This window comes from Taudactylus pleione, unplaced genomic scaffold (assembly GCF_031769625.1).
Source record: "Taudactylus pleione unplaced genomic scaffold, aTauple2 ptg002171l, whole genome shotgun sequence".
In the NCBI taxonomy this organism is placed as follows: Eukaryota; Metazoa; Chordata; class Amphibia; order Anura; family Myobatrachidae; genus Taudactylus; species Taudactylus pleione.
The window spans coordinates 120154-137699 of record NW_028286565.1 but is presented as its reverse complement, the minus strand read 5'-3'; the positions used below and the strand labels follow the sequence as shown (position 1 = coordinate 137699).

The 17546-nt window shown below is 51.8% G+C and overlaps 1 protein-coding gene across 1 annotated transcript in view; it reads right to left on the bottom strand.

The window, feature by feature from the left end:
* AUP1 (AUP1 lipid droplet regulating VLDL assembly factor) overlaps positions 1–17546 on the bottom strand; it is an 80992-nt gene that overhangs the window by 20553 nt on the left and 42893 nt on the right. Inside the window, exon 5 of the mRNA XM_088465830.1 lies at positions 14526–14713. Coding sequence (XP_088321956.1) covers positions 14526–14713 — 188 coding nt within the window. The remainder of the gene's footprint in view (positions 1–14525; positions 14714–17546) is intronic.

Below are 17546 nucleotides of genomic sequence, written 5' to 3'. Positions count from 1 at the left end.
ATGAGAACCATTGGGTTTCTGCACCAGAAACAGAGACGAATAATACCCCGTCCCTCGTTGTGATAGAGGAACGGGAACAATGACCCCTGCTTTCAGCAAGGACTCTATAGCCTCCTGAACCTGTAACGCCTTGGTCTTGTCCTGAGAAGGACTTGTGCAGAAAAACTGGTGGGGTGGTCTGTGCCGAAAAGACAGGGCGTACCCCTGGGAGACCACTTCTCGAACCCAGGCATCCGTGGTGGTATTGTGCCAGCACTGGGCAAATAGAAGAAGTCGGCCTCCCACTCTGAGGTCCCCCAGAGGGAGGCCCGTCCCATCAGGCCGCAGGTTTATCTTCCTGCTTGGAAGAAGGGCGCCGAGCACTCCAGGCTTGCTTCTTGGGTTTAGAGGCCGTCTTACTCGCAGACTGTCTCGGGAAGGACTGACCTTTCGCCTTACCCTGAACCCGAAAGGAACGAAAAGCCGAACTCCGAACCTTAGCAGGCAGTGCCGCCGAAGGGAGGAAGGCCGACTTGGATTTAGCCAGGGTGTCCACTATTTTGCCCAAGTCCGGACCAAATAGTAATTCCCCATTGAAAGGTAAGGCCTCCAGACCTTTCTTTGAATCAGAGTCCGCTCTCCAGGACCGCAACCATAAGGATCGGCGGGCAGACACCGCTGCAGCCGACACCCGCGAGGTCAGCAGACTAGCATCTAAAGAAGCTTCTCCAATGTAAGAAGCGGCGTCCCTCATTTGTCCCAACAACGCCCGCTGGACATCCGGAGCGTCGTCCGGGAAGGTATCTTCCAATGCATTGGCCCACCCCTCAATGGCCTTGGCCACCCAGGAAATGGCCATGGACGGTCGGGCCACCGCCCCGGAGAGGGAGTAAATAGACTTTAAGCAAGTCTCAACTTTCCTGTCCGTGGGATCCTTCAGCGAGGATATCGACGGTAATGGTAAGGTGGCGCCCCGAGTTAAACGGGTGACATGGGAATCCACCGCCGGTGGAGTTTCCCATTTTTTACAATGTGCCTCAGGGAAGGGGTAATTAGAAGCCAACCGCTTCTGAGGAAGGAATCTCTTACTGGGCGCCTGCCAAGCTACCGCCATATGATCCGTCAACTGATCAGACAGGGGAAACACCGCAGAAGCCACCTTAGTCTTTTTGAAACTAGGAAACTTCGACCTAGGAACCGGTGCCTCATCCTCTATAAGAAGAATAGCTCGCACCGCCCTAACTAGTGCTCGCACATTAATGGACGACTTGGTATCCATTTCCTGGACCGAGGCGTCCGAGTCAGTGTCATCAGGGACCTCCCCATCATCTGAGGAACCCTCTGAGTCCGATACCTGAGCAGCCCGTGCCATGAGTGGGCGTTTAGAAATCCTAGAAGGCATGTCAGTCTGCAACATTGACTGAAAAGCCGAGGAAGCGGCCGCCAAATTTTGCACGGAGTTGGAGAGCACATCCACCCATGGTGGAGGCGTCGCCATAGGGGCCTGAAAAGGTACCACAGGCTGCTGCGGCACAGGGGAAGCCTGTATATACATAGGCAACCCCCCAAAGGGACCAACTGATTGAGACCCAGGAGGACTCCGCAATAACTGCGGGACACCCGGGGAATGGGGGATGGTCGGCTGGGGCACCGCCCTAGTAGGGAGAGCAGTCGGGACCGACAGACGGTCCGCAATAGACACCAGCACTTGAGAAAACATCGCCCACGGTGGTTCCTGCGCCAGAGAAGGTCTGGATGGGCCAGGAGCCACCTGGCATCGACTACACAGGCCATCCTGTGACAAATCCTCCCTATCTACTCCTGCAGAACAGCGTCCGCAGGAGGCCAACACCGGAGCCACCGAGCGCTCAACCTCCCCGTCTGACATGACAGAATATATTATATATCTGGCACCAGGGTAGAAGTAAAACGCACTCACCGGTGTGCTGAACAACAGCCCACAATATGGCACTGAGTAGCACACAACTGTATGTGACGGACCTCACAAATACGTGATCTATATAAGTGAGGTCAGTAGAAACGCCCCTCCCCCACACACCTGCAGGGCTTGTAGGAGAAGTAAAGGGATAGGTATAAGCTGACAGTAAGCGGAAAATAAGCACAGACAGGCAGCACTAGCAAAAAGTCACATACCATGCAGGAAGATATACTCACTGCACCTTTACACTACAATCAACCTGCCCAGATTCAGTGTCTGGGAGGGCTATAGTGCTGTGTACGCTGTCCTTAATCAGGGGAGAGGTACACAGGGGGACCGGTCCGCGTGCTCCCTGAGATCTGCGCTGCCACTGGGAAAATGGCCGCTGGAGACCTCAGAGGAGGAGTGGCCGAGGAATCTGCAGCTCAGCGACGCCAGACTGCGTGCTGAAAGGCGCGCTGAGCTGAGGGGAGGAGCCGCTGACAGGGAAGGCTTCCTCCCCTGGCTGGCCATTAACCCCAGGGATGCTGGCTTCCCGCTTGCCGGTTATCCCTGGTGGTCTAGTGGTCCCACGGGTTATGGGGGGGGCCCGCCGCCACTGCCAGCAGCCTCCGGTCTGTCCCCCGGACCGGAGGCTAAAGGACTGCATTTAAGGCATTCCGCGCGCCGCCGCTAGCCAGCGACGCGCGGCTTACCTGAATCCCCGGCGACTCCGGCAGCAGTCCTGGGAGGTAGACAGAGTCCGGCTAGTACGGACTCTGCCCTCCCGCCGCGATCCCCAGATCAGTACTGGCGTCGCGGCGCCAGTCGGGGATCAGAGCGGCAGCGTGGGCGTCTGTACAGACAGCCCTTCGCTGCCGTCTGTAGTAAAAATAGATTAAAAATAAATAAAATTTAACTTAAAATAAAAGCTTTTGGGGGCTGCTCCTGCAGCCCCCCTGCGCGGTGACCGACTCCGGCCGGGCACCAGCTTACACTGGGGTGCCTGTGGCTCGGGGGCGGGGTATAGAGGAGGACCCAAGTGCATCCTGGGAGCTAAAAGCTTAACTGTGTGGTGCCCATGGATCCTGTTCCAGCTATAACCCCAAGGTCAACCCTGTGGACCCCCTATGGACCCTGAAGTAGAAAAAGAGAATTACGATCATTTAAAGAGTGTTTCAAACCCCTACCAGATATAAGAGATAAAAGCCTCAGTATTATATAAGTAGCGACATCCCCAGACTTCATAAGGGAGCAATTTATTATCACCACAGTCCCTGCATCTCATACCAACCTACACCATGTCACCACCACAACCCCCTGCATCTCATAACATCCTACACCATGTCACCACAGCCCCCCAACATCTCATACCAACCTACACCATGTCACCACCACAACCCCCAGCATCTCATAACATCCTACACCATGTCACCACAGCCCCCCAACATCTCATACCAACCTACACCATGTCACCACCACAACCCCCTGCATCTCATAACATCCTACACCATGTCACCACAGCCCCCTGCATCTCATACCATGTCACCATAGCCCCCTGCATCTCATACCATCCTCCACCATGTCACCACAGCCCCCCCAACATCTCATACCATCCTCCACCATGTCACCACCACAGCCCCCCAACATCTCATACCATCCTACACCATGTCACCACCACAGCCCCCTGCATCTCATAACATCCTACACCATGTCACCACAGCCCCCTGCATCTCATACCACCCTACACCATGTCACCATAGCCCCCTGCATCTCATACCATCCTACACCATGTTACCACAGCCCCCCCAACATCTCATATCATCCTCCACCATGTCACCACCACAGCCCCCCAACATCTCATACCATCCTACACCATGTCACCACCACAGCCCCCTGCATCTCATAACATCCTACACCATGTCACCACCACAACCCCCTGCATCTCATAACATCCTACACCATGTCACCACAGCCCCCCCAACATCTCATACCAACCTACACCATGTCACCACCACAACCCCCTGCATCTCATAACATCCTACACCATGTCACCACAGCCCCCTGCATCTCATACCATCCTACACCATGTCACCACAGCCCCCCCAACATCTCATACCATCCTCCACCATGTCACCACCACAGCCCCCCAACATCTCATACCATCCTACACCATGTCACCACCACAGCACCCTGCATCTCATAACATCCTACACCATGTCACCACAGCCCCCTGCATCTCATACCATCCTACACCATGTCACCATAGCCCCCTGCTTCTCATACCATCCTACACCATGTCACCACAGCCCCCCCAACATCTCATACCATCCTCCACCATGTCACCACCACAGCCCCCCAACATCTCATACCATCCTACACCATGTCACCACCACAGCCCCCTGCATCTCATAACATCCTACACCATGCCACCACAGCCCCCTGCATCTCATACCATCCTACACCATGTCACCACAGTCCCTGCATCTCATACCAACCTACACCATGTCACCACCACAGCCCCCCCAACATCTCATACCATCCTCCACCATGTCACCACCACAGCCCCCCAACATCTCATACCATACTACACCATGTCACCACCACAGCCCGCTGCAACTCATAACATCCTACACCATGTCACCACATCCCCTGCATCTCATACCATCCTACACCATGTCACCACAGTCCCCTGCATCTCATACCATCCTACACCATGTCACCACAGTCCCCTGCATCTCATACCATCCTACACCATGTCACCACAGCCCCCCAACATCTCATACCCACCTACACCATGTCACCACAGTCCCCTGCATCTCATAACATCCTACACCATGTCACCACAGCCCCCCAACATCTCATACCATCCTACACCATGTCACCACCACAGCCCCCCAACATCTCATACCATCCTACACCATGTCACCACCACAGCCCCATGCATCTCATACCATCCTACACCATGTCACCACAGCCCCCCAACATCTCATACCAACCTACACCATGTCAACACAGCTCCCTGCATCTCATACCATCCTAAACCATGTCACCACAGCCCCTGCATCTCCTACCATCCTACACCATGTCACCACCACAGCCCCCTGCATCTCATACCATCCTACACCATGTCACCACAGCCCCCCAACATCTCATACCAACCTACACCATGTCAACACAGCTCCCTGCATCTCATACCATCCTACACCATGTCACCACAGCCCCCTGCATCTCATCCCATCGTACACCATGTCACCACAGCCCCCTGCATCTCATACCATCCTACACCATGTCACCACAGCCCCCTGCATCTCATAACCTACCCCATGTCACCACAGCCCCCTGCATCTCATACCATCCTACACCATGTCACCACAGCCCCCAGCATCTCATCCCATCGTACACCATGTCACCACAGCCCCCTGCATCTCATACCATCCTACACCATGTCACCACAGTCCCTGCATCTCATACCAACCTACACCATGTCACCACAGCCCCCTGCATCTCATAGCATCCTACACCATCTCACCACAGCCCCCTGCATCTCATACCATCCTACACCATGTCACCACAGTCCCCTGCATCTCATACCATCCTACACCAGGTCACCACCACAGCCCCCTGCATCTCATACCATCCTACACCATGTCACCACAGCCCCCTGCATCTCATCCCATCGTACACCATGTCACCACATCTCCCTGTATCTCATACCATCCTACACCATGTCACCACAGCCCCCTGCATCTCATACCATGTCACCACAGTCCCCTGCATCTCATACCATCTTACACCATGTCACCACAGCCCCCTGTATCTCATACCATCCTACACCATGTCACCACCACAGCCCCCTGCATCTCATACCATCCTACACCATGTCACCACAGCCCCCTGCATCTCATACCATCCTACAACATGTCACCACAGTCCCCTGCATCTCATACCATCCTATACCATGTCACCAGAGCCCCCTGTATCTCATACCATCCTACACCATGTCACCACAGCCCCCTGCATCTCATACCATCCTATACCATGTCACCACAGCCCCCTGCATCTCAAACCATCCTACACCATGTCACCACAGTACCCTGCATCTCATAACATCCTACACCATGTCACCACAGCCCCCCAACATCTCATACCATCCTACACCATGTCACCACAGCCCCCTGCACCTCATACCATCCTACACCATGTCACCACAGTCCCTTGCAGCTGATACCATTTTACACCATGTCACCACAGTCCCCTGCATCTCATACCATCCTACACCATGTCACCACAGTCCCCTGCATCTCATACCAACCTACACCATGTCACCACAGCCCCCTGCATCTCATAACATACTACACCATTTCACCACAGTCCCTGCATCTCATACCATCCTACACCATGTCACCACAGCCCCCTGCATCTCATAACATGCTACACCATGTCACCACAGCCCCCCAACATCTCATACCATCCTACACCATGTCACCACAGCCCCCATGCATCTCATACCATCCTACACCATATCACCACAGCCCCCTGCATCTCGTACCATCCTACACCTTGTCACCACAGTCCCTGCATCTCATACCAACCTACACCACGTCACCACAGCCGCCTGTATCCAACATACACCATGTCACCAGTGCCCTGCATCTCATACCATCCTACACCATCTCACCACAGCACCCCAACATCTCATACCATCCTAGACCATGTCACCACAGCCCCCTGTATCTCATACCAACCTACACCATGTCACCACAGCCGCCTGTATCCAACCTACACCATGCCACCACAGCCCCCTGCATCTCATACCATCCTACACCATGTCACCACAGCCCCCTGCATCTCGTACCATCCTAATCTCATACCATCCTACACCATGTCACCACAGCCCCCTGCACCTCATACCATCCTACACCATGTCACCAGAGCCCCCAGCATCTCAAACCATCCTACACCATGTCACCACAGTCCCTTGTATCTCATACCACCCTACACTATGTCACCCCAGCCCCCTGCATCTCATACCAACCTACACCACGTCACCACAGCAGCCTGTATCCAACATACACCATGTCACCACAGCCCACTGCATCTCATACCATCCTACACCATGTCACCACAGTCCCTGCATCTCATACCAACCTACACCATGTCACCACAGCCCCCTGCATCTCATAGCATCCTACACCATCTCACCACAGCCCCCTGCATCTCATACCATCCTACACCATGTCACCACAGTACCCTGCATCTCATACCATCCTACACGATGTCACCACAGCCCCCTGCATCTCATACCCACCTACACCATATCACCACAGTCCCCTGCATCTCATACCCACCTACACCATGTCACCACAGCCCCCTGCATCTCATACCATCCTACACCATGTCACCACAGCCCCCTGTATCTCATACCCACCTACACCATGTCACCACAGCCTCCTGTATCCAACCTACACCATGTCACCACATCCCCTGCATCTCATACCCACCTACACCATGTCACCACAGCCCCCTCCATCTCATACCATCCTGCACCATGTCACCACAGTCCCTGCATCTCATACCAACCTACACCATGTCACCACAGCCCCCTGTATCTCATACCATCCTACACCATGTCACCACAGCCCCTGCATCTCATACCATCCTACACCATGTCACCACCACAGCCCCATGCATCTCATACCATCCTACACCATGTCACCACATCCCCTGCATCTCATACCATCCTACACCATGTCACCACATCCCCCTGCATCTCATACCATCCTACACCATCTCACCACAGCCCCCCGCATCTCATACCATCCTACATCATTTCACCACAGCCCCCTGCATCTCATACCATCCTACACCATGTCACCACAGTCCCCTGCATCTCATATCATCCTACACCATGTCACCACAGTCCCCTGCATCTCATACCATCCTACACCATGTCCCCACAGTCCCCTGCATCTCATACCATCCTACACCATGTCCCCACAGTCCCCTGCATCTCATACCTACCTACACCATCTCACCACAGTCCCCTGCATCTCATACCATCCTACACCATGTCACCAGTGTCCCCTGTATCTCATACCATCCTACACCATGTCACCACAGTCCCTGCATCTCATACCCACCTACACCATGTCACCACAGCCCCCTGCATCTCATACCATCCTACACCATGTCACCACAGCCCCCTGCATCTCATACCCACCTACACCATGTCACCACAGCCCCCTGCATCTCATACCATCCTGCACCATGTCACCACAGCCCCCTGCATCTCATACCATCCTACACCATGTCAACACAGCCCCCTGTATCTCATACCATCCTACACCATGTCACCACAGCCCCTGCATCTCATACCATCCTACACCATGTCACCACAGCCCCCTGCATCTCATACCATCCTACACCATGTCACCACCACAGCCCCCTGCATCTCATACCATCCTACACCATGTCACCACCACAGCCCCCTGCATCTCATACCATCCTACACCATGTCACCACAGCCCACCACATCTCATACCATCCTACACCATGTCACCACAGCCCCCTGCACCTCATACCATCCTACACCATGTCACCACAGCCCCCTGCATCTCATACCATTCTACACCATGTCACCACAGCCCACCACATCTCATACCATTCTACACCATGTCACCACAGCCCACCACATCTCATACCATCCTACACCATGTCAGCACAGCCCCCTGCATCTCATACCATCCTACACCATGTCACCACAGCCCCCTGTATCTCATACCCACCTATACCATGTCACCACAAACCCCTGCATCTCATACCCACCAACACCATGTCACCACAGACCCCCGTATGTCATACCCACCTACACCATGTCACCACAGCCCCCTGTATCTCATACCCACCTACACCATGTCACCACAGTCCCCTGTATCTCATACCCACCTACACCATGTCACCACAGTCCCCTGCATCTCATACCATCCTACACCATGTCACCAGTGTCCCCTGTATCTCATACCATCCTACACCATGTCACCACAGTCCCCTGAATCTCATAACTGCCTACACCATGTCACCACAGTCCCTGCATCTCATACCCACCTACACCATGTCACCACAGCCCCCTGCATCTCATACCATCCTACACCATGTCACCACAGCCCCCTGCATCTCATACCATCCTGCACCATGTCACCACAGCCCCCTGCATCTCATACCATCCTACACCATGTCAACACAGTCCCCTGTATCTCATACCATCCTACACCATGTCACCACAGCCCCCTGTATCTCATCACATCCTACACCATGTCACCACAGCCACCTGCATCTCATACCATCCTACACCATGTCACCACAGTCCCTGCATCTCATAGCATCCTACACCATGTCACCACAGTCCCTAACCTACACCATGTCACCACAGTCCCCGCATCTCATACCATCCTACACCATGTCACCACAGCCCCCAGCATCTCATACCATCCTACACCATGTCACCACAGTCCCTGCATCTCATACCATCCTACACCATGTCACCACAGCCCCCTGCATCTCATACCATCCTACACCATGTCACCACAGTTCCCTGTATCTCATACCATTCTACACCATGTCACCACAGTCCCCTGCATCTCATACCCACCTACACCATGTCACCACAGTCCCCTGCATCTCATACCCACCTACACCATCTCACCACAGTCCCTGTATCTCATACCATCCTACACCATGTCACCACAGCCCCCTGTATCTCATCACATCCTACACCATGTCACCACAGCCACCTGCATCTCATACCATCCTAGACCATGTCACCACAGTCCCTGCATCTCATAGCATCCTACACCATGTCACCACAGTCCCCTGCATCACATACCATCCTACACCATGTCACCACAGTCCCCTGCATCTCATACCATCCTACACCATGTCACCACAGTCCCTAACCTACACCATGTCACCACAGTCCCCGCATCTCATACCATCCTACACCATGTCACCACAGCCCCCTGCATCTCATACCATCCTACACCATGTCACCACAGTCCCTGCATCTCATACCATCCTACACCATGTCACCACAGTTGCCTGCATCTCATACCATCCTACACCATGTAACCACAGTCCCTGCATCTCATACCATCCTACACCATGTAACCACAGTCCCTGCATCTCATACCAACCTACACCATGTCACCACAGTCCCTGCATCTCATACCATCCTACACCATGTCACCACAGTTCCCTGTATCTCATACCATTCTACACCATGTCACCACAGTCCCCTGCATCTCATACCATCCTACACCATGTCACCACAGTCCCCTCCATCTCATACCATCCTACACCATGTCACCACAGCCCCCCAACATATCATACCATCCTACACCATATCACCACAGCCCCCTGTACCTCATACCATCCTACACCATGTCTCCACAGCCCCCTACATCTCATACCATCCTACACCATGTCACCACAGCCCCCTGCATCTCATACCATCCTACACCATGTCACCACAGTTCCCTGTATCTCATACCATTCTACACCATGTCACCACAGTCCCCTGCATCTCATACCATCCTACACCATGTCACCACAGTCCCCTCCATCTCATACCATCCTACACCATGTCACCACAGCCCCCCAACATATCATACCATCCTACACCATATCACCACAGCCCCCTGTACCTCATACCATCCTACACCATGTCTCCACAGCCCCCTGCATCTCATACCATCCTACACCATGTCACCACAGCCCCCTGCATCTCATACCATCGTACACCATAACACCACAGTCACCTGTATCTCATATCCACCTACACCACGTTACCACAGCCCTCTGCATCTCATACCATCCTACACCATGTCACCACAGTCCCTTGCATCTCATACCATCCTACACCATGTCACCACAGTCCCTTGCATCTCATACCATCCTACACCATGTCTCCACAGCCCCCTGCATCTCATACCATCCTACACCATGTCACCACAGCCCCCTGCATCTCATACCATCCTACAATATGTCACCACAGCCCCCTGCATCTCATAGCATCCTACACCATGTCACCACATCCCCTGCATCAGGAGAGGTGATCTGCCTCATCTGTGCCCTCTCCTGATTATCTGTCCTTCCTTCCCTTATACACAGTGACCTGCCTCATCTGTGCCCTCTCCTGATTATCTGTCCTTCCTGCCCTTATACACAGTGATCTGCCTCATCTGTGCCCTCTCCTGATTATCTGTCCTTCCTTCCCTTATACACAGTGATCTGCCTCATCTGTGCCCTCTCCTGATTATCTGTCCTTCCTGCCCATATACACACAGAGCGATCTGCCTCACCTGTGCCCTCTCCTGATTATCTGTCCTTCCTGCCCTTATACACACAGTGATCTGCCTCATCTGTGCCCTCTACTGATTATCTGTCCTTCCTGCCCTTATACACAGTGATCTGCATCATCTGTGCCCTCTCCTGATTATCTGTCCTTCCTGCCCTTATACACACAGTGATCTGCCTCATCTGTGCCCTCTCCTGATTATCTGTCCTTCCTGCCCTTATACACACAGTGATCTGCCTCATCTGTGCCCTCTCCTGATTATCTGTCCTTCCTGCCCTTATACACAGTGATCTGCCTCATCTGTGCCCTCTCCTGATTATCTGTCCTTCCTGCCCTTATACACACAGTGATCTGTCTCATCTGTACCCTCTCCTGATTATCTGTCCTTCCTGCCCTTATACACAGTGATCTGCCTCATCTGTGCCCTCTCCTGATTATCTGTCCTTCCTGCCCTTATACACAGTGATCTGCCTCATCTGTGCCCTCTCCTGATTATCTGTCCTTGCTGCCCCTATACACACAGTTATCTGCCTCATCTGTGCCCTCTCCTGATTATCTGTCCTTCCTGCCCTTATACACACAGTGATCTGCCTCATCTGTGCCCTCTCCTGATTATCTGTCCTTCCTGCCCTTATACACAGTGATCTGCCTCATCTGTGCCCTCTCCTGATTATCTGTCCTTCCTGCCCTTATACACACAGTGATCTGTCTCATCTGTACCCTCTCCTGATTATCTGTCCTTCCTGCCCTTATACACAGTGATCTGCCTCATCTGTGCCCTCTCCTGATTATCTGTCCTTCCTGCCCTTATACACAGTGATCTGCCTCATCTGTGCCCTCTCCTGATTATCTGTCCTTGCTGCCCCTATACACACAGTTATCTGCCTCATCTGTGCCCTCTCCTGATTATCTGTCCTTCCTGCCCTTATACACGCAGTGATCTGCATCATCTGTGCCCTGATTATCTGTCCTTCCTGCCCTTATACACAGAGTGATCTGCCTCCTCTGTGCCCTCTCCTGATTATCTGTCCCTCCTGCCCTTATACACACAGTGATCTGCCTCATCTGTACCCTCTCCTGATAATCTGTCCCTCCTGCCCTTATACACACAGTGATCCTCATCTGTGCCCTCTCCTGATTATCTGTCCTTATACACAGTGATCTGTCTCATCTGTGCCCTCTCCTGATTATCTGTCCTTCCTGCCCTTATACACACAGTGATCTGCCTCATCTGTGCCCTCTCCCGATTATCTGTCCTTCCTGCCCTTATACACAGTGATCTGTCTCATCTGTGCCCTCTCCTGATTATCTGTCCTTCCTGCCCTTATACACAGTGATCTGCCTCATCTGTGCCCTCTCCTGATTATCTGTCCTTCCTGCCCTTATACACACAGTGATCTGCCTCATCTGTGCCCTCTCCTGATTATCTGTCCTTCCTGCCCTTATACACACAGTGATCTGCCTCATCTGTGCCCTCTCCTGATTATCTGTCCTTCCTGCCCTTATACACAGTGATCTGCCTCATCTGTGCCCTCTCCTGATTATCTGTCCTTCCTGCCCTTATACACACAGTGATCTGTCTCATCTGTACCCTCTCCTGATTATCTGTCCTTCCTGCCCTTATACACAGTGATCTGCCTCATCTGTGCCCTCTCCTGATTATCTGTCCTTCCTGCCCTTATACACAGTGATCTGCCTCATCTGTGCCCTCTCCTGATTATCTGTCCTTGCTGCCCCTATACACACAGTGATCTGCCTCATCTGTGCCCTCTCCTGATTATCTGTCCTTCCTGCCCTTATACACACAGTGATCTGCCTCATCTGTGCCCTCTCCTGATAATCTGTCCCTCCTGCCCTTATACACAGTGATCCTCATCTGTGCCCTCTCCTGATTATCTGTCCCTCCTGCCCTTATACACACAGTGATCTGCCTCATCTGTGCCCTCTCCTGATTATCTGTCCTTCCTGCCCTTATACACACAGTGATCTGCCTCATCTGTGCCCTCTCCTGATTATCTGTCCCTCCTGTCCTTATACACACACAGTGATCTGCCTCATCTGTGCCCTCTCCTGATTATCTGTTCCTCCTGCCCCTATACACACAGAGTGATCTGCCTCATCTGTGCCCTCTCCTGATTATCTGTCCCTCCTGTCCTTATACACAGTGATCTGCCTCATCTGTGCCCTCTCCTGATTATCTGTCCCTCCTGCCCTTATACACAGTGATCTGCCTCATCTGTTCCCTCTCCTGATTATCTGTCCCTCCTGCCCTTATACACAGTGATCTGCCTCATCTGTGCCCTCTCCTGATTATCTGTCCTTCCTGCCCTTATACACACAGTGATCTGCCTCATCTGTGCCCTCTCCTGATTATCTGTCCTTCCTGCCCTTATACACACAGTGATCTGCCTCATCTGTGCCCTCTCCTGATTATTATCTGTCCTTCCTGCCCTTATACACACAGTGATCTGCCTCATCTGTGCCCTCTCCTGATTATCTGTCCTTCCTGCCCTTATACACACAGTGATCTGCCTCATCTGTGCCCTCTCCTGATTATCTGTCCTTCCTGCCCTTATACACAGAGTGATCTGCCTCATCTGTGCCCTCTCCTGACTATCTGTCCCTCCTGCCCTTATACACACACAGTGATATGCCTCATCTGTGCCCTCTCCTGATTATCTGTCCTTCCTGCCCTTATACACACAGTGATCTGCCTCATCTGTGCCCTCTCCTGATTATCTGTCCCTCCTGCCCTTATACACAGTGATCTGCCTCATCTGTGCCCTCTCCTGATTATCTGTCCCTCCTGTCCTTATACACACACAGTGATCTGCCTCATCTGTGCCCTCTCCTGATTATCTGTTCCTCCTGACCTTATACACACAGTGATCTGCCTCATCTGTGCCCTCTCCTGATTATCTGTTCCTCCTGCCCTTATACACACAGTGATCTGCCTCATCTGTGCCCTCTCCCGATTATCTGTCCTTCCTGCCCTTATACACACAGTGATCTGCCTCATCTGTGCCCTCTCCTGATTATCTGTCCTTCCTGCCCTTATACACACAGTGGGCATCTGTGCCCTCTCCTGATTATCTGTCCTTCCTGCCCTTATACACAGGAAAGCAGGAACACGTTGTAGAAAGTACCCGATCTTGGGACGAGCTAAGCTGCAGGGATAGTAATAATCTGGGGAGCGGATGGGGGCACTTGGGTCGTCACAGGGAGAATCTCAGTCTATAGTCACAGAGAGAAGATAAGCGATAGACGTAATACCTGAAGTGAAGGAGGCCGTTACGGCCATTAGTTGTCTCCTCTTCCGGGAAGAGTAATAGCGGAGCGTTTCCGGGCTGGGAGAGATAATGTTTCAGAGATTCTTGTAGCTGAGTTCGGCTCCCAGGGGCACCAAGTTCTAGGAAACCACGAGCCCAGCACAGAAACCCAGGAGAACAGGACACAGACGGCTGAGGAAAGGGATGAATATAACAAAACGGTATAAAACGCAGACATAAAGACTGATACCTAATACCAATATACTACCGTTACCCAGCACTACACCGTAATAATCCCCCAATACCCCTACATACCAATATACTACCGTTACCCAGTACTACACCGTAATAATCCCCCAATACCCCTACATACCAATATATTACCGTTACCCAGTACTACCGCGTAATAATCCCCCAATACCCCTACATACCAATATACTACCGTTACCCAGCACTACCGCGAAATAATCCTCCTACATACCAATATACTACCGTTACCCAGCACTACACCGTAATAATCCCCCAATACCCCTACATACCAATATAATACCGTTACCCAGCACTACCGCGAAATAATCCCCCTACATACCAATATACTACCGTTACCCAGCACTACCGCATAATAATCCCCCAATACCCCTACATACCAATATACTACGGTTACCCAGTACTACCGCATAATAATCCCCCAATACCCCTACATACCAATATACTACCGTTACCCAGCACTACCGCATAATAATCCCCCAATACCCCTACATACCAATATACTACCGTTACCCAGCACTACCGCATAATAATCCCCCAATACCCCTATATACCAATATACTACCGTTACCCAGTACTACCGCATAATAATCCCCCAATACCCCTACATACCAATATACTACCGTTACCCAGTACTACCGCCTAATAATCGCCCAATACCCCTACATACCAATATACTACCGTTACCCAGCACTACCGCATAATAATCCCCCAATACCCCTATATACCAATATACTACCGTTACCCAGCACTACCGCGTAATAATCCCCCAATACCCCTACATACCAATATACTACCGTTACCCAGCACTACCGCCTAATAATCCTCCAATACCCCTACATACCAATATACTACCGTTACCAAGCACTACCGCGTAATAATCCCCCAATACCCCTATATACCAATATACTACCGTTACCCAGCACTACCGCGTAATAATCATCCAATACCCCTACATACCAATATACTACCATTACCCAGCACTACAGCGTAATAATCCCCCAATACCCCTACATACCAATATACTACCGTTACCCAGCACTACAGCGTAATAATCCTCCAATACCCCTACATACCATTATACTACCGTTACCCAGCACTACAGCGTAATAATCCCCCAATACCCCTACATACCAATATACTACCATTACCCAGCACTACCGCGTAATAATCCTCCAATAGCCTTTTTTACCAATATACTACCGTTACCCAGCACTACCGCGTAATAATCCTCCAATACCCCTATATACCAATATACTACCATTACCCAGCACTACCACGTAATAATCCTCCAATACCCCTATATACCAATATACTACCGTTACCCAGCACTACAGAGTAATAATCCCCCAATTCCCCTACATACCGGTATACTACCGTTACCCAGCACTACCGCGTAATAACCCCCCAATACCCCTACATACCAATATACTACCATTACCCAGCACTACCACGTAATAATCCTCCAATACCCCTACATACCAATATACTACCGTTACCCAGAACTACCGCGTAATAATCCTCCAATACCCCTATATACTACCGTTACCCAGCACTACCGCGTAATAATCCCCCAATACCCCTACATACCAATATACTACCGTTACCCAGCACTACCGCGTAATAATCCCCCACTACCCCTACATAGCAATATACTACCGTTACCCAGCACTACCTCGTAATAATCCTCCAATACCCCTACATACCAATACACTACCATTACCCAGCACTACCGCGTAATAATCCTCCAATACCCCTACATACCAATATACTACCGTTACCCAGCACTACCGCGTAATAATCCCCCAATACCCCTACATACCGGTATACTACCATTACCCAGGACTACCTCGTAATAATCCTCCAATACCCCTACATACCGGTATACTACCGTTACCCAGCACTACCGCGTAATAATCCCCCAATATCCCTACATACCAATATACTACAGTTACCCAGCACTACAGCGTAATAATCCTCCTACATACCAATATAACAAGAGATATGGTAAGAACTTACCTTTGTTATCTCTGTTTCTACGAAGTCCATAGGGTCCACAGGGTTGACCTTGGGGGTTATAGCTGGAACAGGATCCATGGGCACCACACAGTTAAGCTTTTAGCTCCCAGGATGCACTTGGGTCCTTCTCTATACCCCGCCCCCGAGCCACAGGCACCTCAGTTGGTAAGCAGCCTAGGCCGGAGGAGAATATGGAACAGAGAGAAGGAAGACTGGAACACACAAGAAACCATACTCACAGCAATAGGAGACGGAAAACCGGTGACCAGCCACACAGCCCATTTGAAGCCAGGTGCGTCAGGGCGGGCGCCCTGTGGACCCTATGGACTTCGTAGAAACAGAGATAACAAAGGTAAGTTCTTACCATATCTCTTGTTTTCTACTTCAGGGTCCATAGGGGGTCCACAGGGTTGACCTTGGGGATGTCCCAAAGCAGTACAACTAAGGGCGGGGACGCTCCTGTGCTGAAAGGAGTACCCGGCGCCCAAAGGATGCATCCTGAGAGGCAAAGGTGTCAAACGCATAGAACCTCAAAAACGTTTGAATTGAAGACCAAGTGGCCGCCTTACACAGCTGAACAGCAGAAGCGCCACGTCTAGCAGCCCAAGAGGGACCCACAGAACGAGTGGAATGAGCCTTAACAGAGGCTGGCACAGGTAAGCCCTCCTTTGCATAAGCCTCACAAATAACGGAACGAAGCCAACGGGCTAACGTTTGTTTGTTGGCAGGCCAACCCCTC